Below are 24,901 nucleotides of genomic sequence, written 5' to 3' on the forward strand. Positions count from 1 at the left end.
ATTCATTTATTTCGCTTAGCAAAAGTGTGAAGTCTCAAAATCTTTTTCTTTTCTTCTATTATGATCTTTTCATTTTGCTCAGTTATTTAGAGCCGGATCTACGGGTTCGTGTCGCGGGCGGAAAATTTTGAGGGTGATAAATTGACATGAAGTTAAGTAACCAAAGCGAGTTTAAGGATGACTATTAATTAACTTTTCAGGACTCCAATTTCGAAAGCTTTAAGAAAGCCACCTTCGAACAATTTCTGGATGGTAACCCCTTCCCCTCTCTTGTCTAACATTACCAAAGAGAGCCTTAAAATGTGTTTTTAGGATTTGTGCTTTAAAAATTTCAGCATCCTCCTTCACCTGCTATTAAGAAAAATTGCTTAAATTTGAGTTTTTAGACCCTAAATTCTGAAAAATTCCGGAGAAAGCACTTGAACCATCTTGATTTCAAAATTTCAAAAAAATTCCAAAGGAGAATACCCACCTACGTCTATAGCTTCTCAACGTTTGGGGAAAAGACTCTAAACCACCACTCTTTACCTAAAGTTAGAACTAAAGATAGCCTGCGTTTTGAAGATTTCAGTTTCTAACATTTTGCGAAGCAAACCCGTATCCCCCCCCCCCCCCGATAACATCTCCAGTGATAATCTAAAACCGCGGTTTGAAACTTGAAGTCAGAATTGTTTCTGGGGGGGGGGGGGTTCAGACCCTCATCCTTTTCTCTAATCTTCCCACATAGCTTGAAATTTTGTTTTCAGCTATACCATGGGTCGATCCCTCAAATCCTTTCCTCCCAAAGATAGCCTGAAATTGATTTCAGTTTTGAGCACAATTTCAGGAAAGAACCCCTTCCCCTTCCTTATGAAACAACCAAAATTTTCTTCTTTTTTTTAGGCTTGAATAGCTGAAAGTTTTAGGACCCTAACTCCCTTAAATTTCGTAAGATACCTTAAAATTGACTTCATTTTTAAAAGGGGAAAAAAATCCAGAGAAAACCCAATTCTCCGTTCCCCAAACTTTTCCTAAAATTGTAATTTTTAGGTCAGTTTTGAAACTTTTCTGACCCATCGAAGCTTTTTCTCCTTCCAGTAAGAAAGATCAATGAAAATTGCGTTTTTAAGACTTCAATTAGGAGAAATTTCTGGAAAGCAATCTATTGAAAAAATAAGAATTTTAATTTACCTGAGCATTTAGAAAAGCTAAATCTAAGTAAAAAGAGAAAGATAGAGAGAAATTTAAACGGGTTAAAGTATGGAAAGTAGTTTTTTTTTTTCCCATGGCGCGAGGCCTGTAGCATTTGCCACTTCTGCTCTATGGCTAATCCGGCCCTGGGTATCCCAAGTGCTCAAATCTTTGCGCAGAGTAGAAGTCACATTCACATAGCACATAAATTGAGCTTTCAATCAGCCATATGACATCCTCTGCACGAAGGATTGTCGGTAACACCCATCGGATTAAGATGCCTATTAAGAGAGCAGAGTCCAGTTAGTAACCCAACAGACTTCTTGATCTCCTTCCTACTCAAGTTAAGCAGTTCCTTGGATCTAAGCCAGGGAGGCTGCTGGTTCAGAGTCTTGGCCTGTCTTTGAGAGTGGGACTGTGAAGCCACAGGCCATGAGACTCATCCATAAGAAGGTTCTTTGCAGTAGTCCTTACTGCATTGTAGGGCAGGCAGAGGACAGGCTCGGGTCCCATAAATGGTGCATTGGAACCCTGCTTAGCTAAATGATCTGCCAACTCGTTACCCACAATGTCACGGAGACCAGGAACCCAGTAAAGGGAAAACCTATTACTGCCAGCTAGTCTTACCAGTGCATTATGGCACTCCCAAACAGTTTTGGTAGAGAAGTAGTCTCGATTGAGAGCTTTCAACGCAGCTTGGCTATCAGAGAATATTCTGATAACCTTCCCGCTTATGCCTCGTTCTAGGCAGTTGTTTACACAAGCCTGGTTTCTGCCTGGTAGACAGTAGCAAGCTTCCCTAATGAGAAGCACAGATTTTTATTATTGCTGCTGCAGTATGCACATATTTATGAAAACAGTCTGAAGACTTTTCCTGTAAATGGTGTTTAGAAGTTTCATTTGATCTTTTCCTGATTGACTTACTGCCCTGTGGCTGCTCTTTGTACAATTACTTCAGCTAAGCTGCCTTGATCTGCAAGGACCAAAGAATATTTATAGAAAAGGTAAATAGTTTTAACTTTCAGTTCGCCATTTTCGTACAATAACAAAGACTATTAACAAAATTTTTACCAATCATTCTTTGTTTATTTCTGCTATACATTTTAAGCAGTAAATAAATACAGTAGGTTTAGTTTAATGCATAAAAATATTTTAAATAGCTGTTTCCAGTTTAAATTTTACTCATAGCGCTAATATTTTTTAATGAAAAAAATTAATTATGCAAGTTCCAAATACTGATATGATGTGATATACTGCAATATTTCTTTTGAAACCACTTGTCCTTACCAGGCTTGGAGTCAATTACAAAAGAATGTAATTGATTATGATTACAAGATTGACAAATAGATGATTACGATTATAATTCTCTGCCAAAACGTAATTGTGATTACAGCAATGATTAGATTATTAAAAAATGTAACAGATTAAAATTATGCTGTGCCAATTAAGATTTTAGTTATGATTACAGACTCATGGAAGAAAAATACATGAACATTATATATTACTCTCATTGCTAGTTTGCAGTAACTAGGTCATAGTTGAAAAATTATGATTTTTGATTGTGCATTTAAATGCTACATAACTAATTTGATAATATATCCTGCATAGGTATTTAGATATCCCATACCTAAATAGCTTGCCCCAGCATAATGCATATTGTACATGATTTAAATATTCATTGTTAATTTGTATACAACCAAAATTTTACAGGCTACAGTTTCTAAAACTTATGTGCTATATTTCTGCATTCTATTCTCTACAATTCAATATAATACTATGTAATTCAGCACAATTATGAGGAAAAAAAACTATGTTTTTTTAATGCAGGATTTGTAAAACATGCATAGCATTAAAATACATTCAGATAGTATAAATAAATGATATGAAAATAAATGTTCAAAAATAAATACTGCATTTAAAATAATCTTTTATGGCATTTCAATAGCACCAATGCTTCAAAATTGTCAGGTTTCATTCTCTGAGAAGTATAAAATTTTCCAGCAATGCCCAACAAACGCTCAACTGGAGCAGATGATGCGCAAAGGTGCAATTTTACTAAGCAATGGGTGTACATGAATGTTTGATCCCAGTATTTTAGAGGATCAATATCATGCCCATTTAATGCGGGTGCACTGGTTTCGTAAGCTTTTAGTTCGCTTTCAATTTTCTATTTCATGAAAAAATTATCCCTTTTGGAAGTGTGGGCAGGTTCTTCCAAAAATGCGAACAGTTTCTTTTCTTTTTTTTTTTAAAGGCAGTTTTGGTGACACATCTTCTGTGAATGAAAGTAAAAAAACACCAAAAGGCATATATGTAACTGTTTTTTGAAACTCTCTCTAACCGAAAACATATGCTTGTGCTGTTCATATTGTTCTCTTGCCGAGGCGGTAGCTTCGCTTGTCTGCCTGTCACTGAGTGATGAAAAGGAAAATTGATGACCAATCCTTGAAACCCAGGAGAAGAGACAATGCAGGGTTCCCTTCAATGGCACCTACAGGGTACACACGACTCACGATACGGTTCATTTATGATCCTCATTTTCACAACCGTCAGCAGTGCCTAAAGGTCAGCAATGCCCTCTTTTTTATGTTTCTATTGAAATCTTATCTTCTCCTTTGTCCGGATCCCATCTCCTTTATACCATTGTAGAATCTCAGCTAACAAGTTTTCACTTGCAGAAAGTGAGGATTACGGGATTACAGGTTCAAATTACGATTATTGAAATTTAGATTAGTTACAATTATGCAAGAAACAGATGATTAAAATTACGATTAAAAGATTGTGATTACACAAAAATGTAATCGATTATGCAGATTACGATTACGTAATCAGCAATTACTCCAAGCCTGGTCCTTACATTACAAAAATGCATAGATCAGAACTTTGTTCACCCTGCAAGGCAGCAGTTTGTCTCATAGGCAGTCGTTTCATTTGGCCTAATATGGAGCAAGATATAATTAATTTTACAAGATCTGTGCTGTTTGAAAAAGTGGAATAACTGTTGGTGATATGGAAAGTAGGAATCGATGAATTTTATCAATAAAGAATAAGAAAATAACTAATTTTGTTCAAATCTTAAAAAATGTTTTGCACCAATGACATTGAAAATGCTTAAAATTTACAACATTTAGCACAGTCAAAATGTACAAGCTTAAAGGAACTTCAGATTAAAATATTCATGAGTTTTGCATATCTGGTGCAACTCTGCCATTAATTTCCTCCCTCATATGGTAAAAATATTCGCCTATAATACAACAGCAACGGATTCGTCAATACAACTTGAAAGTAGTTCATGGCTACTGAGCAATTCAGTTTTAAAATTTTATCCATCAAAATCAGGCTTCTGTCATTAGTTTGAAATGAAAGCACATAGTATTGACAGTGATATGCTGCATTCAGGCAGGCCTGTGACCAGGGTTTCTTAAAGAGGTTTCAATGTTTTAAATACTTGGCTGCAAGGTCAGAAAAACAAATCAACTAGTCAATACATTCATTTCTATTTGACGAATACAATCAGGAGTACAAAAAGGAGAGGGTTTAAGAATTTACTCAACACAGAATCCTTGGTTGCAAGCCATATTACCAAGAGTAGTATGATATTTTAGATTCATGTAAAGACTGATGTGACCCCCGTTCGTCATTCCAAGAAAGAAAGTACAGGCAGCACTGGTGGCCCCAATGTTCATGCATTTTACTGCTTTCCTAAATCAATCTTGATTAACTGTTTACTGCTGTATATTGAAGGAAGAGTAAAAAATTGCTTACAAAATCTTTAGACTTAATTATCAGGTTTTACACTAGAAAATAATCCTTAATCTTCCATTTGTCGCATGCACCTCATAGATGCATCTCTACCACACTCTCCTCACATCTGGCTAGAGTTGAATCTTCCTTTGGCAGAGTATCCTTCGACAGAGCTTCATAAGGTTTTCTCAATTATAAATCAGTTGCTTTTAAATAAGCAACTTAATTGAGTAACAATGAGTAAAAGTAATTATTTCAAATAAAATTTAACTTGGTTTTCAAAAAGCTGGAATTACCCACAGCCTTCTATATATCAGGCCTACGCGCTGTATTGCGCAATCGGTGTCACGTGACCTCAAGCAGGCTTTGAGCGGGGAAATCCCTTTAGTTCAAACAATGTTGTGGACTTCAAGTAGCTGCTCGTTGCGGGTGCAAAATTGTATTTCATCTCACAACTTTAGTATCAAATAGCAAAGTAATATTTATTTCAAATGTGTGAATACGTTATCAACTGTCTTTATGGAGACTTGAAATGATGTTTTCTTTTTTGTTCTTTGTATTTGACTGTGCTAAATCGTTACGTTTCGTCAAGTTTACATTATAAGCCGTTGGGATACTTTGGTGGTGAAAATTTAACGTATCAAATGTTTAACATCTCCAAATATGTTTGAAGCTACTATTGTTGGATTAAAAAATGTTAAGAAGGTAAGTGTGGTTACCAATGGTTATTTTTAAGCAGAATTGATAATAAAAATAAATACAGTAAAATCCCTCCTAGCGGATACCCCTCCTATGTGGACAGTATTTAATTCTTCGATTCTAAGGTAAAATTAAAGGTATTATTAAACCTCTGTCATGCGGACACCCCTCAAAAAATTTTGTCTTGATAGTGTCCGTATTAGAGGAGTTTTACTGTACTTGTAAAATAATATTTTAAGGATTTTTTACTTGTAAGGGGCGAATTTTTATGTATGGTTTTTCATGCTACATATTTTTATCACTTTCGATTTTAATGACGAAGCTTTTTTGCCCTCAATTTGTGTAATGATTATATTTTGTAACTATTGTTTCAAGGAACTTTTTAACATCAATTGGCTGAAGAGTGCTGTTTAATAAATACATTAGATTGCGGTTCATTAAAAAGAGCAACTGTTTTAACTTTTAAAGCAGTTTCTATTTCTGTAAGGTACTATACTCTATTATTGAAAGGTACACATTTTTATTTATGTTTTTTTCATGTAATACACGTTTATTACTTTCGATTTTAATGACGAAACTTTTTGTCTTCATTTTGGTAAATGATTATTTTTTGTAACTAAAATTTCAAGGCGCTTTTTAATATGAATTCTCTGAAGAGTGCAGTTTAATAGATACATGAAATCGTGACTTTTGAAAAACACCAACTTTTTCTTTTAAACCCAGCTTCTATTTATATAAATGTATTTTAAAATGTTGTGGATTTTTTTTTTTTTGGAGGAATTCATAGCAAATGAAAATGAATTAAAGCTTTTAACAACTATTAGCGAGCCATGCATTAGAAATGTGGTACATGACCATTACAAGCTTAGCTTTCACACCATTTTCTTGATTTTGAGAAATATTATGCAAACGATTTATAACATACTGTAGAATAACTTCTCCAAAAAAAAAAAAAAAAAAAACACAGATAACTCATGATAAATCTAATTATATTTTTTACTCTGAAATATATGCATCAGTATTGTCCTTTTATACCAATTGTTTAGTTTGTTTCAATTGTTCAGATGTTTTGTAATTATTATTGGGTATTGGAGTGATTTTTTTCTCAAAAATGTATGCTGTTTCTTTTGTTTGTAACAGTTAGAAATATGGCTAAATATTGGTTTATTTTATTCCATCTTATTATTATTTTTTTTTTCATTTGTCTGTATTTTTATCAAAGGAAATCAATACTACTGTAAATCATTCGTGTGAAAAATGCAAAATATTTATTAGTTTATGAATAAGAAATATGCACTTCCCGTTTGTCCCGTATGTAAATTTTTAATTTAAAGATGTATCGGAGTATTTCACGTAAAAATTAACTGTGTTTTTTAATGCATTATAAAAAAATCTAAATTTTTATTCACGGTAGAGCTATTATGAGATGTAAACAAACCGCCTTCACGGGCGGCTATGTTGAATGAGCGCGCAGGCCTTGTGTTAAGATGGCTGTGAATTACCCCACAAGTGCAAGCAACTATTCGTGTTATAAAAAGAGTGCAACTAACAGGGGGTAAATGAACTAAACAAGAATGAGTTTACTGAAAAGGGTAATTATAATTCCACTACCCAGATACAATCACTATGAATCTTCATACAGTATTCTCCTCTTTTTGTGAAATGCCAGATTTAGAATAACCACACCCTAACAGTAACATTTTCACTGTGGATACTTTGTACACTCAAAACCTGCAGCATTTTCTTCCCCACTGGTTTTCCAAAGCATGATTTCAGTTGGTAAAGTGGAGACAATCGTAAATTGCAAGAAAATGTCAAAAAACATGTTCAACAAAAGAGCACTTTCCATAAAAATTAACACTAAAGTGAATTTAAGTTAAATATACTTTTTCTTCATTTTGCTTTTTTTCTTCAACTGGGCGGATTTTAACCCCTAAAACCCTCCCCTTGGCCACGGCCTTACATTTGGAATGAAGAACAAAACAAGATCATATGTAGCAGAGATTCTCAAGGGCTGGGCCCTGAGTCTGTTGCTGGGTGTATATCTACATTGTTTGTATATATCTAACATTTTGAACAAAAAAATAATTTAGTATGCACCAGCTTTTACTCAATTTTACACAGACAACATCTTGTTGCTAAAACAATACAAGAATTTTAAGAAATCATTCATTTGAAGTAAATCTTATATAATCATGTTTTAAAATGAATATCCATGCATAAAATAATGACTTTTGTTCACTTCTAATGTTCCTCAATGTTCTGGAAAGATAATTCTATTCTTCTAACTCTGTGGGTATTTTACATGTCCAACTGGCATTCTACACTTGCAACAGTTCTGAAACAGCAGCCAACCACTCAACAAGGATATTTCTTCTCTGGGTTATCATCGATTCACACTTATCACTGTAAATAATGTTTTGCCAAAACTATCAGTACATTTTATTAGCCATTTGGACATGAGATCGCTCTGTGAGGTTGTACTTTTGAAGTTGTTTCAGGCTACAGTGCCTTTCATTTAATGCATCCTACTTGACACGTGTTGGTGATGAAAGTTTTTACAACCAACTGCAATAGTAGTATTTTAGCAATCAAGACACAAAAGTTCATCGATTGCAACTGCAGTAGATTAAAAAAATTGTAAAATTGTTTTCTGTTTAACACAATTTTGTACAAGCATTTACAATTTAGGTAAATCCCTTAAAGTGAGAACTGATTGAAGTATACAATTCAATAATGATTTTTATAAACACTCGACAAGCTTTTGGGATTTAACTTTCACAAACTTGGCCTACAATAGCCAAATTTACAGAAAGCATAAGTCCTAAAATCATCCATTATGTGTCACAATTTGGTTCATTGGCCTTTCAGACAGTTACAAGTTTTGTTGGGGCATACAACGTTTTTGGAAGACTTACAATGTTTCACAGCTAAGATGAAAATCAGCCCCACCCTGGTCAATTTTTGCTGATGAAAAAATTGATATTACTGAGCCTGATTTCACTAAGACGTTAAAAGTAACACCCAGCAATTGAAATCCATACTAACTAACCAGCCCTCTTCTTGATCTACACTAACTTTTCTTGGTTTAAAGACATGATCGGATGTTTTCTTACATATAGACGCTGTGAAACCATCTACATCAACACCTTACATAGATCTGCATACAAAGTTCTCTTGCAAAGACAAGACTTCTATGATTGCAAGGACAAGATGTTATGTATAGCCTGGAGCAAAAAAGGAGAGTCAGAGGGGACATGATTCAGTTGTTTAAATTTATCAAAATGAAAGATGTTAACTGGTTAAATATTTGCACAGAAAGCAGGACGAGTGATCATTGTTTTAAGCCATTTAAATCTCAAGCTAACCTGGAAATTAGGAAAAATTACTTCTTTAATAGGCTCGTGGGCACTTGGACGATAGGCTCGTGGGCATTTGGTAACGAGCAAGGGGGTGAATATCTTTAAGAGGGTCATCGATCTTCATTGGGGACTTATAAACTGACTAGGACCAGCCTAGCTGGGCCCAGAGCCTGTTGCTGGTGGTCACATTTGTATTTGTATTCTTGTGAACAATAAAACCAGTGTGCACTGAAAAACTCAAGCCCACCCATCTGTTGCCTGAGATTGATATGCTTGAAGCTTTCCCATAGCAATCAGGAGAGAAAATACTCTACAGCAGAACCTTCGCCTGAAGAAACTTCTACACAGTTTCACAATTTTGAAGAACTTTTTTCAAAACAGGATATTCCAGTTCATACAAGTTCTTGACAACAAATCCATTTCTCTCTTTAATATTCTCATTTTGCTATTTTCTTTTGCAGGAAGGGGGATGTTAAAGCAGACCTAGACCTACAACAGGAACTCTAGCTGTAACCGTAACTTGGTATGTTGTGTTCTGTTTTTCCTTTTCTCAGGCTGCAATGTCACATGCTATTATGCATTTGGTAAATATGTAGGACAGATATGGTTAACAGATGCACTTACAGCAAACTCCCAATTATCCACAGAATAGGGTGGAACAGAAATAATGGATAAGCGAATAATCTGCAAGTAGGTAAAAAGAGATACTAGTACATGCAATAGCTTAAAAGAATCAATAACACTCCCATAAATTAAAATAACCATGTAAATAAAAATTAAAAAAAGGAGGGCTCATTATTACAAACAGATTACACACACATTCAAGCAATTGTGCAAAAAAGGAACTGAAACAGATCAAGCTAAATCGCTCTAAAAACATTTAAGGGAGAGATTGGACCTTTTTTGAACAAAACTGGTCGTATCACTTGCTTATGCGGGTAAGTAGTGTTGATCTAGAAATCAGGTTTCAACTAGTCACATTTCAATTTCTCTGATGTTGTTTGAAGGGAGGGAAAGAAAGAAATAGGAATGTCTAAAAATATATTTTGCACTTGTTCAGTTCAAATTTGTGGGTGCATCTGTCCACACTCAGTTAATCATCAGACTTTTTTTTTTTGGAAGTGTGAAAGATTGTGAATAAACTGTGCAATGATAACCAGGAGTTTACTATATTTAAATAATTTCTTGAAATACACTAATGCTTGAAAGTAACCATTAGTTGTTTATATGTTCTTCTTTTTTATAAGAAAAAGTTTCATATTAAAATACATTTTATTTCAACAATAAAATGCTGACACAAATTCAATTCCCAGAACAGTCACATTTGTTAGTTAACATATTTTACAAAGCGAATACTGGTAAGTTAAAGAAAACATACAATAAACACATAGTTCGAGGAAATTACATATTCATTAGGCACTGTAATTAAATCCTGATGAAAAGTCATTTCTAAATCTTATGTCGATTAAAACATTAGCAAGTGATGCTTTTGTCAAAGCTAGATAATGACAAATGATCAGAAATTAAGATAATACATAAAACAAATTGGAAAATGGCGCAAAACAGTAACCCTGAAGCCCTTAAAAAGTACTCCATCATCATGAACATTTACAATTTTGAGTACTTAGGAGGTTTGTCAGCTTTGTTGATAGTTGCTTCAGCTGCTTTCAGAACATCTTCACTTTGCAGCATGGTCATATTCCAATAAGTCTGGAATAAAATTACATTAAAAAATTAATGATCAGAGCAATTCCAGAAAGAAGTAAGTTACATTAATAGGAAAAAAGATCTCAAATCAGGTTACAACATCCTGCATCAACAGAAATATACATACTAAAATGAGAAGAAAAATTGGAGGTGATGGCATTTTAAGACCAAAGACAATTAGAGAAACTATCATTAATTTATTTTTAAAACATAAATATAACTTATTTTATTTAAGTAACAGAACTTATTGCCACTTGTATAAATTATTAAAATTTGAAACCTTTTCACTTTTTTGCAGTTAGTAAAGCAGTTATTGTGAAATTTTATTAACATAAACAAAATCAATGTGGGTAATATAAAAACAAAAATTGACAGGAAAGTAAACAAATACTTGATAGCATTAAAAACTTCTCCTGCAGTAATAGACTGAAAGGACCAAAAAACTAAAAAACATTACTTTTGATTAGGAGTTCCTTTAGCATTTCCACTATTTCAGCCCAGAACTTAAGACGTTGAATGCCTAAACATAATTTTAGATTTTGATACCAAAAAAAAACTTTTCACTCAGCCATGCAAGTTTTACATTGCAGTAACTGATTTTTATACAAATGTTCTTCACTTATAATAACATTGTTGCTTCCTTAAAAGTACAAATTGTTGTTATAGTTCATTTTTAAAAGATACAGTAGCCCCTTGTTATACCGCTCATTCGGATATATCGCTCTTTTCTTCTGTCTCCCAAGAAATTAAAGCCAAAAAAAAAACTAGCTTTTAGTTCTAAACTATTTGTGAAAATATATTGGTATTAGTATTACACTCAGAAAATTCCTCTTCTTTGTTTTTTCAATGAACAAAACGAAAATGCTTCTATTCTACTGAATTCACCAGAAAAGCAGCAGCAATTCCTATCATCCAAATGTATATACCCGCACAATACTTCAGTTAAGATGGTTTGGAAACTACTTGACATTCTTTTGTATTGATACTAAGGTCTATACAGTGAGTGAGAGACAGCAGGAAGGCGTCATACTAGTCCAAGTAAAAGAAGCCTTTTAGTACAGAAAAGATTTGTGCTTGGATACACAAATCGGGATTTGTAACAATGAAAGGAAGAATGATCTAGACGGACGAATGAGTTTTCTGGAAACAATCTGGTTACTTTCACTTATTACATCCTTTCTACAGCAAATCGAAGAGATTAGAAAGTCTACTGGAAATAAGAGGGTATTGGAATGTTCACTCTTATCTTGCGGTAGCTAAGAAAGATCATCTTCATTCGCCATTTGATATGTTTGTACTTTTCTGACAGTGAAATTTTCAAAAATTTTAGTCTTGTTTAAATTTTAATGTGTGTGATAGTACATTTGCGAACTAAACCATTTGAATATCATGTCAAAAAGAGTGAATGCTAATTTGCTTGTGGGTTGAATGGATAATTTTTTGTAACGATCTCGGTTATATCCTGTTTTTGGATACATTGCGCTTTTTCTTTCTCCCCGGACAAGGGCGATACAACGAGGGGTTACTGTATAAGTGAGAGTGATGGTACTCCATGAATTTGATGACTATATTATTCCTAGGAATTTAATTTATTCCCCCCCCCCCATTAAACATCTTTAACAATGAATCATTTCAATCTAGCAGTAAAAAAATATTGATGGATTTATGAAATACAATTAAATAAGCATTACATACCACAACAAAAAATGTAATGCATTATCTTTTCAATGACAGTCAAGCAAATAAGCTTTTGACCTTTGTGACATAAAATTTACCCGGAATGTTTAATTTATAAGTCATTAAAAATAATTATAAAAAGAACAATCTGAGAAGGAAATATAAGAGAATATCAAAATAGCTTTAATGAAATGAGTTTTATAAAACAAGGTAAAAATTCATCAATGAAGGATAATATAGGTTTTTCTCATTATTAATATCTAAGATTTTTATGAATTATGGAGTTAATTTAACATTAGTTGTTTCACTCATTTTTCTTCTGTTAGCTACTTTTGCAGTTGTATGATTTAGAAATAAAAAAATCCGTTCTTAAAAATGAGTTCTTTAAAAAATCCAACAGTTTATAAATAGAACATTTTGTACAAATGATTTGTTGATTAATGAAAATTTTATGAATTAAATTCATTTATGAAAAAGGCTTGTGCATTAAAAAATGCTTGTGTAAAGACAAGTTGTCAAATATTCAGTTTTGCATGCATCAGCATGCATTTATATGACGAGATCAATCGCTATGGAAATCTGATAAAAAAAATTTATGTCAAACATTTTGATAAAAACAGTACAATTTTTACTTGGTGAAAAACTTAAGAAATAACTAAGTTTATCAAAGGAGTTAATACAAAGAATCTAAAGAGAATCTTTCCAACAGTATATGTAATAACAAAAGTCAATTTTCTGAACCTATAACATTAGGCAATCTATAAGCATTGAGCGATATAATTGTTTCATTAAGAAACTATTCCAGCTAGTAAGAACTAAATTCCACTCACCATAAATTGTAACCCATCTTGAACACTATGATCTCTTGAGAAATTCAGGGCTACTTTTGTACCTTGTACAGCAACAGGACTTTTCGAAGCTATTACCTTAGCAAGGCCTAAAGCAGCATTCATCATTGCCTCCTTGCTGGGAAAAACTTTTCCTACCAAGCCGATCTAAACAAAATAATAGCTATTTAGATAAAAATAAGTTCAAAACAATACATTATAACTAAAATCTACATAACATAATTCTTAATAGGAATGTAAGAAAGAAAAAACTCTCTAGGACACTCAGTATTTAGAGAATAAAGCCTAATAATTACAATGAAAGAAAGAGCATATTGACACAATTTAAAAATATTCATACAAAAAAAAAAAAAAAAGAAAAAATTATTAAATTAAAACAAAAAACCCAACTGTGTAAAAACAAAATACAAAAAAAACTAAAAAGAAAAAATATAAGCCCAGTAATATTTAGAATTTTATTAAGTATTACATAGTAACTAGTCCATTGAAATAGTTTTATAATCGATACACACATAAGACAAATCATAAATTCAAAAGCAGAATAGAAGGATCAACAGTCGGGGCCCATTCCTTTTTGACCAGTCAAGGAACCCCGTAAAATGAATGGGCCCCGACTGTTGATCCTTCTATTCTGCTTTTTAATTTATGATTTGTCTTATGTGTACATCGATTATAAAACTATTTCAATAGAGAAGTTATTCAGTAATACTTAGTAAAATTCTAAACTGCTGGGCTTATATTTTTTCTTTTTAGTTTTTTTGGTTTTTAAGCAGCTCGGTTTTTTGTTTTTATTTAATAATTATTTTTTATTTTAGCCTATATATTTATTTAAAATTTTGAGTTAACCAGTACAAATGGTAGGTGATCCTTTCCTCTGTCTTAGGGCAAGAGATAGTAATAGTAGCCGTGATAGGTTCTGTTATATAGCATGATTTAGAATAACTTTTCAATGAAAGCCTACCTAGGACGTTATTTTCAAGTGTGAGTAACTCAAAACTTGGAAATGTTCACTTACACCCCTTTGCTTCTCACTGCCTCAGTTGCACATAGCAAGAACAATTATTTATAAAATTTACATCTTATTCCCTGCTTTTTATGAAGCAGAGTGAACATGAAAATCTTTTGCTTTTTCAATCTGTTGTTGGTTTCCTAAATACACATGTAATTAAATTTCTTTAGAAAGTGCCTGCTCAAGTATACTATTTTATGACAAAATTAGAAAGCCACTGGTATCCAGAAATTCAAAAAAAAAAAAAAAAAAATGTAAATGTTTTATATATGTCCAGATACTTTAAGGGTTTTTAATGCATAACTACAAGCAAGTAATTTCCTTACATTCCCTAACATTTTAACAAGATATAATGCATTTCGTATTACATTAACACACAGTATTACATTAACACATTACTACACTTTGTTGTTTGCAATAAAGATATCTGTTTCTTCAATAAGTGTAGTTCAGTCCTCTTGGCAGTTGGACTATGGCCACTGGTTTTCTTATAGAAATGCTCCAACATATTTGAGCATGTCACAAGCAGGAAAAACAACGTACATTTTAGAGACACTGAACAAATAGACAAATAAAAATCATTCATAAGAAGAAAAAATCTTACAGTTTTTGCTTCAGCAGGTTCTATTTTGGCACAACTGTAAGCATATTCTCTGATCAAGCTGTCATTTCCTACTATTTTTGGTAATCTTTGTAATGTTCCCATATCTGCAGCCATTCCAACATCTACTTCCTAAGTAAATAATATAATTTAAGGGAGTAGAAAAGTAACCACACTAAGAATTTATTTTAAATTTTAAAAAGAAATTTTAAAATTGTATGAAAAAACTCAGTTTAGCTCTCTTTTTCCTGAGACACCTAATATTGAAATGTATAAACTTTGATAGCTATCTCTTAATACGTAGTACTGTCTTCATGCATTAGCCCACCTAGTTACCTACCTCACTGAGACCAGTGATGAGCAGGATCCCAAAGACACCACCAAAGGTAAAATTTTACAAATACATTCAACTCTCTAATCTGCACAACTTATAATCAAACATTCACAAATTTCAGAATTTTGCATATTTCAGGTTATTAATTTGTTTACACATTTTACGATGTTGAATGCAAAATAATCATCATTATTTTTCAATGACTATTACACATGAAAAAGGGCACTGTGATATCTATCAGATATTCTATAAAGGCAAATTGTTTTTAAAAAGTTCGATACATAGAAATTTCGATAATAGAAGCGATCTTAGTTTATAATTGATTGCTTCTAAAACAATAAAATTGAAGCTAATTTTCATGTATGAAACTCGATTTCCAATTTATAAATGAATTGGATTAAATAAAATATCCGAACGAAAACTGAATCGATAGGAAATGTTAACTGAGCACTGCATAGTTTCTAAAAAACTTACTGTATTGCAGTTTCAGGTTTTTGAGTGAAAGTTTTCTGTAAATTTCGATTTTTTCATTGCAACTTTCTGATTTTTTATAATAGTAGATATTCTGCTTGGGGAAATGCTAAATTTACAAGAAATGACAGTTTTATGCCTTCAGATTTCTTCATTCTTAAGCAATTCAACTTAATTCGTTTTGACAATGTATTCCAGAGAAAAGTAAAACATCAAAAAGAATTTATAAAACACTATTTAATTTGAATAATTTTCAATGAATTAAAGAGACTAAGAATGATAATCAACAGAAAAAACATCTAAAGTGGAAAAAAATCGTTAATGTCTCGAAATTTTTTTTTTTTTTTTTTTTTTGATACATAAAAAAGGTTTTTTTTTATGTTATGGGCATAGAAATTTGCAGAAAGTTGGATACATAAAAAATTTCGATATGTGAAAGTTCAACACATGGAGGTTTGACTGTATTTTTATCAGGGTTCTAACTCCTAAATGAAAATCAAAATGAAGCTCTTTCAAGTACCCTACTTTTTCTCCAACTAGGGCGATTTCTTTGTGTTCTTGATAAATCATAATATTTTCAGTTTATGTATTACTGAACTTTATATCTGGTACCTGGCGATCCCAGTATCTAATTAGTAAATAAAAAAGGTATAAATTTTAATAAAATGAAATGAAAAAACTAGGACAATAGCGTAAACAGATATCAAGGGCAAATATGCAAAAGCTTAATGTGGGATTGAAATCCTAAAACAAACGATTAGAGAACTAGCTACAATGATTTATTGGAGCAGATTGTAATTTTTCAAAACAATTCAACATTGCGTTTAAAAACTACTTAAGAAAAAAAACAACAACTTATCTACTTACTGAAAACTTATCTAAGGTATGTGTTTGTATTTTGACAATCATTTAAAACAAGAACATAAGAAGAATTATTGGAAATAATTATAGGGCCGGAGCATAAAGAACTTTTATTTCCCATGTCTACGCATATGTGATTATAAAATTCAAATAACAAAATACAATAAAAATAAAAAGACTGAATTATATTAAAAGTTTTGAGGTTAGTTAAAGTTTCAAAACTTCATATTATAAAAAAATGTTGTAACACAAGTGGTCACATGAGTCTGGGAGAAATCCTGTCAAATGAAGTTTGGCAAAAAATGGGAAGCAAACCAACTTCTTTACCTTTTCAAAAGAAAACACAATGATATAGAAAACAGCAGCAGAGGAAGGTTTTAAAAATATTTGATATTACTTTTGAAAAGAAAAAAAATCAATTTTAAGCATTAACAAAGTAACCTTAATGATTTATTGACATTTCAAATTTCAGTAAAAGAAATCAACAATCAGCTTTGAAATGAGAAAGAGAGATGATTGAGAAAAATAATTTTCATTTGTAAAGACTTGCTTAAAAAATCGAAAATAAAGCACCTTGTCAAAATAATTAAAAATTTTGGTTCAAAATCAAGCACTTTAAAGGGCCCTTTGTAACAAGTCACAGAAATAAAGAACTTTAAAGGATTTTCAAGGACCAGTGGAAACGCTGCTTTATGCAATTTAATTCATGGCCTTTTGTTTAACTATTTTTCGGCAGTTTTTTGCTTGAGGTTTTTGCGAATGATTGATTCATGTTCTCTATTTTTTAGAATCATTGTATCGTTATATAGTCATCTCATTATATAGTGATACTAAATAGGCTACATTTATGCAGTTCTTAATCTATTGATGCACATTTGCTCAGATAAGATGCAAATAATGAAATCAGTACAGTGAAGCACAGTTTATACGTTTCTCTTTTATAAGTTTTTATCAATTATATGTTTTTAAAATTAGTCCCTGCAAAGTCTAATACGCATTAACCTATACCTATTTTACGTTTTTTCGTTTGTACGCTTTATTCATACAGTCCCTTCAAAAACGTATAAACAGTGCTTCACTGTATTTATAATAATTGCTAAACACATGAAATAGTGAAATCTGTCACATAGCTACAACAAATTTCAGCATAAAAATAAATTATTCTGCAAAGCAAAGAAGAGTCAGAGGGGACATGATTTAATTGTTTTAATGTAACAAAATGAAAGATGTTAATGGGAACTTTTGCAAGGAAAGCAGCACAAGGGGTCATTGTTTGAAGCTATTCAAATCTCAGGCTAACCTGGAAATTAGTAGAGTTGTAGGCATTTGGAACAGCTTGCCAGAAATGGCAGTAATCAGCAAGGGGATGGATAGCTTTAAGAGAGCCATTGATCTTCATTTTGGACTAATATACTGACTAGGACCAGCCTAGCTGGACCAAGAGCCTGTTGCTAGTCGTCACATTTGTAATTCTCATACTTACAGTATAATGGTTTAACTTCAACATTTTTTTTTTTGTATTAAGATTTTGTTTTTTTTCAAATATTCATTCTGGATGATCATGAATATAAGAGACAAAAAGAAGGATATAACCTACCTCTATTTCAAAAAATGCCTCTTCTGAGCAGTATCTGATATCACATGCACAAATGAGATCCACACCTCCACCACTGCACTTTCCATGAATGGCAGCAATTACAGGTTTTTGACACTGTCAAAGAAACCTAAGGTAAGTTGAATGTTTTGCATTTTGCAAGAATAAAGTAATGGTTTAAAAGTAGGGGGGGGGGGAAGAGCAAACAAATTTTTAAGATGGTATCTAAAAATGTTTTGAAACCATAATATTTAAGATAGCTTATAATGTAATAAAAATAATAAAACTTAGATTTGCTTTATTAAAAAGTAATTCAAAATCTCAACAGTCTTAACCAGAAAAAAGAAAGAAAGAGCACCAAAATCAGTTGCTTAACATATGCTGAAAAAGGAATGTATGCAACAGTTTCATTACTTCAAGTTTTTTTTTTTTTAATTCATACATATACAAAATGCATGATACATGATACTGAATATGAAAATTTGGTTAGGAAACAACCAATATTGAGATGATTATCCAATACTTTAGTTTCATGCTGCATATAGAAACGAAACAAAATAAAGGAGACTGACGACAGTTGATCTCCTTTTTGTTGGAGCTTATAACTTTTTTGAATCAATGGTACTAAAAAATCTCACCCTACATATTTAGAACAATCCTTAGTCCATCAAAATGCTATATCGTTTCAAAGTATATAAATCAGGATGAAATATTTTAAAGGAAAACTAACAATAGGTAAAATACCAAGGAGACTTGATCCAGGAGGAACAAGTGTCCTTATAAACAGTGCTATAAGTTACGTAAAAATATTTGAGGGAACTCACCTCTTTACAGTGTAAATGTCAAGGCTAACGATTTTTTTTTTTTGTGCCAAAAAAGGTCAGCTGAAATTACTAAACCAGCTTTAATTTATAAGGCATATATTTAGTTTTAAAAAAGGAACGTGATCGGCAAACCAATGCATTTTTTTTACAATCGCAAACCAATATAATCTCCCTTTCCAAACTAAAATGTGGCTTAAACAAGTCTTTTAAAAACAAGTCAATCATTAATTTTTGCTACATGTTAATTAAGAAGGCAAATCAAAAAGTCTTTGCGCCTATTTGTTTTAGCCAAAATACGGTTGTGAATATAAAGTGAACATATACATTCCCAGGAGTGACCGTTCCTTGAGCCGTACCTGCCGTATCTGCCTTTTGCTCCGATAAGCCGAGCTGCTATCAGTCATTTAAGATGGCATTTGTTCTTCAGACGTCCACAGCTTATGAGCAGCAAAATGTTATTCGTTTTTTATGGAGCAAGGGATAAAAGCCCATAGCAATTCGCAGGGAAACGAAATGCACCTGCACCCTGACCCTCCCCTTATTGATTTTTATAATTTTGGTCCACTGAAGAAGTTTCTGGAAGGACAGAAGCCAAGAACGTGCGATCTGACAGTGATTCCACAGGCAGCCGGAAGAATTCTACGACAGGGGGATCGCTAATTTAGTGCTGCGATAGGATAAATGTCTGAACCTGTATGGTTACTATGTGGAGAAATAATGTAAGGTACGTAGTACGCTGCGTATATTTGTAAATACCTGAATGTACCTGTTTTCAGCAAATAAAAATAGGCGAAAAGACTTTCTGATTTGCCCTTGTATATTTTCATTAAAAAATTCAAACTGTTCATATCAAGTTAAAAGAAAGAACAAAGCAGAAGCAATAGCTAATTGAACAAAATCAACTTTGTAATAAGAAGTAACTAACATTGCTAAAGGAACTTTTTTTTTATCAGTCTTGATACAATATTCAATGAAAACTAAAAAACAAGTATTAAAAGATATTTAAACTTTAATGTATAGGCTGTAAGAGACAAACAAAATTAAAACGTTTTAATGTCATTAACTATAAACAAAATATAAAAATTGACACCAAGAATCAGCTTAAATTTGTGGTTTGCAAGAAAACAAAAATGTACATTTTCAAACTTTAACAATGATTTCAAAAAATAAAGCATTCAACAAGCTTAATAGTACATTTAAAAGTTGGTGTGAGTATTTTTTTTATAATGTGGTAACCTGGTAACAGATTACTTTTCTTAAGTCCGCTTTTTTAAAAAGCTTTCACTATTAATTGGGGTTTAGCTGTAATGTTTCATTAGTAACATTACAGTATTTCTGTAAAACAATACATAGAATAAATAGCATGAACCTATGCTTATAACTAAATAAAGGACACTTGACTGCGGGAAAAATCTCTTTGGCTTCAAGTGATTAAGTATCTCCAAGAATATTTTCAAACATAGTTCAAAATAATTGCAAAAAAAGCCAGCAACCATTGTAATCCACAATCCAAAAGGAAATTCTCACTATTGAAAACTGACAATCACACATTACTTCTAAAGCAACAGTTCCCAACCTTTTACCTTTTGCAAACCCCTTGTGCAGCAGTAAGGACTGTAAGATATTTAACTGCTTATAGGTTCAATAGATTTAGACTTCATAAGACAACTTTCACAAAAACAAACTGTATACTATATTAAAACATAATCTGAATATTGTTCTTAGTTAAAATGTCCATTGTTCTGATTGCTTGACCTGCAAAAGTAGGTGATGTTCCATATTGCCGCTGAAAGTCTGCAATATACTACACGGACATGTAAGAAAACAATAAAAAAAAAAGAGGGGGAATATTTTGTATTCAACATTCACCTGGGTGACTTACATAAAAATTCAACTAAATTATAATTCATGTGCTCGGAAGTCAGCTGTGTCTCATTTTCTTCTCAGCAGATTATGCCACCTTGTCGTTCCATGGGAGTGAAGGGTTACTGAATATTTTTTATATTCAGAATATTATATTACTTTTATTGCCAAGTTAATTAACTATACAGTAAATATAGGCATATAAACGTGTTTTTAAGTTATCTCTTAACGTTAAAGATTTAAAATTCCACCATTACAATATTATTTTCATAAACCCCCTGTATATGCTTCCCGAACCACCAGCTGGGAACTGCACATAAAGCATGTGCAAGATGGGTCGCCTAATACTTCAGATATGAACCTACCATGGCTGCTTAGCAATGTTATCATTCTTAAAATTAAGTAGGATAATAGCTTTAAGAGGTTTAACTAGTTTCCTCAGGGATTGAGTGTCCCCAGTCTCCCCTATAATAAATAAATAAACTAAGCATTTCCATTAGTATGCAACGTGAAAAATATTTTCCACACATAAATAAAGGTGCTAATGGAGTCATCACTTAAGGAATAATATAAAAATGCATAGATTTCTTTTTTATACACAATATATTTCATAAAATATTTTCCATGTAGGCATTTTTTAATATTTTGTTTTACAACTTAATGTTGCAATTTCATGCATTTGAAAAAATACAAAGTACAAGTTATTTTCTAGAGTACGGTAATTTACCCTGTTTGGGATGATTAACGCAAATCTGCGTCAGTGGCAGCTGCTCCTCCCATCAGAACGATGCTATTCTGTGTGACGGCAAATGCTACTCAAAAATCCGAATGACGTGCATTTGCGGGTTTGTTTCAGAACGAAATTTTTACTATCAAATGGCGCTACTTATCCATGTTCCGTTCAAATGATTGGTCTGGAACATCCTGACGTCAGAATGGAGTCTGTCAAGTGTATGTGATTGATTGGATTTCGTGAAAGAAAATATTAACATGTGCTAGCAAGTGAAAAGGGAAACGTATACTCATTTTGAAGTGACTGTTTCTAGTTTCGATTCCATTTATAACGGGATTTGATGCAAGATATTTTAGCAAGGAGTTTTACTTTTAGATTCATTTGTGTAGCCATGGTGAACACGTTATCTTTCTAAGGAGGAAATGTCTAAATTTATAACTGATCCATCTATGGATCTTTCAGGCGACATTGAAACTATAAATTATTTTTATTAGAGTTCTTCATACAATAGTTACTGTCTAAAATCATACACTGAAAAAGAAGGCAAAGAACTTAGACTGAGATTTGTAGTTCGCTCAAAACACAGTAAAAGATGTAACACTACCCATGAGTGTAAAATGTGCAATGCGCATTGATCCGTGCTTTGAAATTTTTCATGCAGCTTTAAAATACTAATTGTTACAATATTCTTCAAATATTTCATAATATTAAGCGTAAATATTTTTCCTGTTTTGTACAAAATATATTGTTTAATTTTGGTACTTTTAGTTATAGTAAAAAAAATATATATATTGCATTTTTATTGTTACAAATCAATTATTTTCATCAATTCTTTTTGTTATGATTGAAATTATGACACATTTTATCAGATATTAAGAAATGGTTTCATTTCTACGTAAAGTGTACATTTTATCCCTTATTATGTAATGCATACTTTCTGAAATTGCGTGTTAGGCTTTGCGGGAGAAAGTGCCTTTGCCTGTATGCACAGTTCGCCTGTAACAGCTGCCATCCTGAGAGAGCGTTATCTTCTGTGGGCTGCCGTCCCAAATGTGTTAACGCAGAACCCCTAAATCTGTCCATTATACGATTTGCCTCATTAGAATTTTGTTATGCCAAGAAATGAAAATTTCAACAGGCATATTAAAAATGGAAATATTAATTAAAATATATGAAATGAAAAGTAAAACAAAAGCATTTTGCAAATTTTTTGTGAAAATAGTCTCTTTGGAGAACTCCGTGAGAATAACTTACATTTTCTACCGCATTGAAAGATTCTTGATACTTTGCAATCAATGATAATAGAAACTTAGCTTTCCTAGCTACATCACCTTTTCCTGCAACTTGTGATGTCAAATCCTGCATGTCAGAATAGTCTAGACCTAAATTAAAACAATAATGGACAATATGTGATTGATTTTTATAAGCAATTCATGGTAATTATAAAGTTTCTCAGCATCAGAAATTATTACATAAAATCAGAGTAGCTGTAATAGGTATTTAGTCATGAATCACTATTAAAAATTAAATACTAATCAAAGTAAATGACATAATCACTTGACAACTTCATGAAAATAAATAAAAATACATATATTGTTTTCAACTGTTAATGAGAAAATGTGTACACTAAAATCAAGTAAATTAGACTTCAAAAAAGAAAGAAAGAAAAGAAAAGAAAAAAAACATTTAAAGGCTCAGATTTTGGAAAAGTATTTCTACTTTGGTACATAAACTGATTTATAGACAGCTATTTTTCAGTTAGTGACAAAAGGAAGGGAGGAGGGAGCATTTTGCATTGCTTTCAATCTTTAGATAACTTTCAAACAATATTTTTTTAATTCAAAATTAATATAAAATAGAAAGCATCACATTTTAACTCAGCTCTCCTCAACTTTTCTATTTAGTTCCAAATGAAATGCAAAAGAAAAAAAGCAAAAAAAAAAAAAAGAAAGAAAGAAAGAAAAATAACAGGATTTTTATTAATTAATTAATTTATTTTTTATTTTATTTATTTATTTTTTTTTGAGCTAGATGTATCAATAAAAAGAATACAGTGGACACTCTCTATTCTGAACACTCATGAGTTTGAACAAAAGTACTTGTATTACTAGGGGGGGGGCCTCATAGAGGGAGACTGGATAATGCATGTCTATGTATTCTATTGTTTTAATGGACTATGTTCAGTACTTCACCTAGTGAGCTATACTAGTTATTGAGACAGAGGTGCTGAACTTTTGATTGGTGGTTAATGCACTGCCTAAATCAACTTAGTAGGAACTAAACTCTTGCATTTCATTCTTTCTTTCTTTTTAGTTTAAAAAGTTTTACATAAATACAACAATAAATGTACTATTGGTACAATATCTGGAGAGATATTTTTAATCTGGTTTTGCATTGTGTATTCTCATGCAAGTTACGTGTTATCATCCAAGTGAAAGTTTCCAGGAATTCTCAGTCGCATTTTACTTTAAAGGTCTTGAATACTACTTGATACAATGGTTGGATTCTTGAGATACAGTTCAGTGGCAGAAACTTAAGGCTCATCAGGGCCTGATTACCACACAGGCCTACTAGGCCTGGGTCCGGGGCCCCCTCTTCCTAAGGGGCCCCAAATTACTTAAAGAATTATGCATAGCATTACAACTATACAAAAAATACACACATTTTTAAAATAATAGCCTTCAGAGGGCCTCAAAATTATTGTGGGCCTTGGGTCTCACTTTTAGTTAGTCGGGCTTTGAGGCTCATATTGCTCAGTTGAATGATTTTATGTGATGCAGTTATCTCCAGGAAAATAATTTTTCTTCTTCCTCAATTTATCCTGCAGTTAGTAGCCTTCAATCATTGTAATAAAATTGCAAATGTATTTTAGGCTTTCCAATCTGATTCATTGGAATTCCTGAGTACCGATTGAACATGATCAGTGTACAGAGAGGTAATAATTGAACAGGGTAAAAAACAGCCTTCCTAATACTGAGGTGTTCACATTATAGGATGCTCACAGTACAGAGGTCAGCCCACGTTAAGCCTATAGAGTCTTGCCCGGAACATCAAAGTGTGCTCAGAATATCCGGGTGTACACATTAGGAGTGTTCAGATAAAGAGAGTCCACTGTAACATGGTAACATGAAGAGGGGGGGCGGGGAGCATCTGCTACAAAATGCTTCTCTGTCATTTTGCAGGTTTTATTAGGTTCATCAGCACAAAATCCTCATAGATAAAATAAAAGTAAGTTTTAGTACAAGTGTTAGAATGCAAATAGAATCTATAAAATATCAATTTCAATATTAACTTGTCATAAATTTTTGAGTCTTGTAGTGTATTTTAATAGTGAGGAGTAAAGAGAAGTTATTTAGAAATAGTTATTTATTTACAATGGACAACACAATCACACTAACGTACAC

At 32.2% G+C, this 24,901-nt stretch overlaps 1 protein-coding gene across 1 annotated transcript in view; it reads right to left on the minus strand.

Moving 5' to 3' along the window:
• Positions 1 to 10,390: 10,390 nt before the first annotated feature.
• Positions 10,391 to 24,901, minus strand: part of LOC129219095 (delta(3,5)-Delta(2,4)-dienoyl-CoA isomerase, mitochondrial-like) — a 52,625-nt gene continuing 38,114 nt past the window's right edge. The window contains exons 4-8 of the mRNA XM_054853414.1: positions 22,752 to 22,879; positions 18,081 to 18,194; positions 14,821 to 14,949; positions 13,190 to 13,354; positions 10,391 to 10,685 (exon numbers count right to left, since the gene is read on the minus strand). Of these exons, the coding sequence (XP_054709389.1) occupies positions 10,584 to 10,685; positions 13,190 to 13,354; positions 14,821 to 14,949; positions 18,081 to 18,194; positions 22,752 to 22,879 (638 nt within the window). The 3' untranslated portion in view covers positions 10,391 to 10,583. The remainder of the gene's footprint in view (positions 10,686 to 13,189; positions 13,355 to 14,820; positions 14,950 to 18,080; positions 18,195 to 22,751; positions 22,880 to 24,901) is intronic.

Source organism: Uloborus diversus, chromosome 3, assembly GCF_026930045.1.
Source record: "Uloborus diversus isolate 005 chromosome 3, Udiv.v.3.1, whole genome shotgun sequence".
In the NCBI taxonomy this organism is placed as follows: Eukaryota; Metazoa; Arthropoda; class Arachnida; order Araneae; family Uloboridae; genus Uloborus; species Uloborus diversus.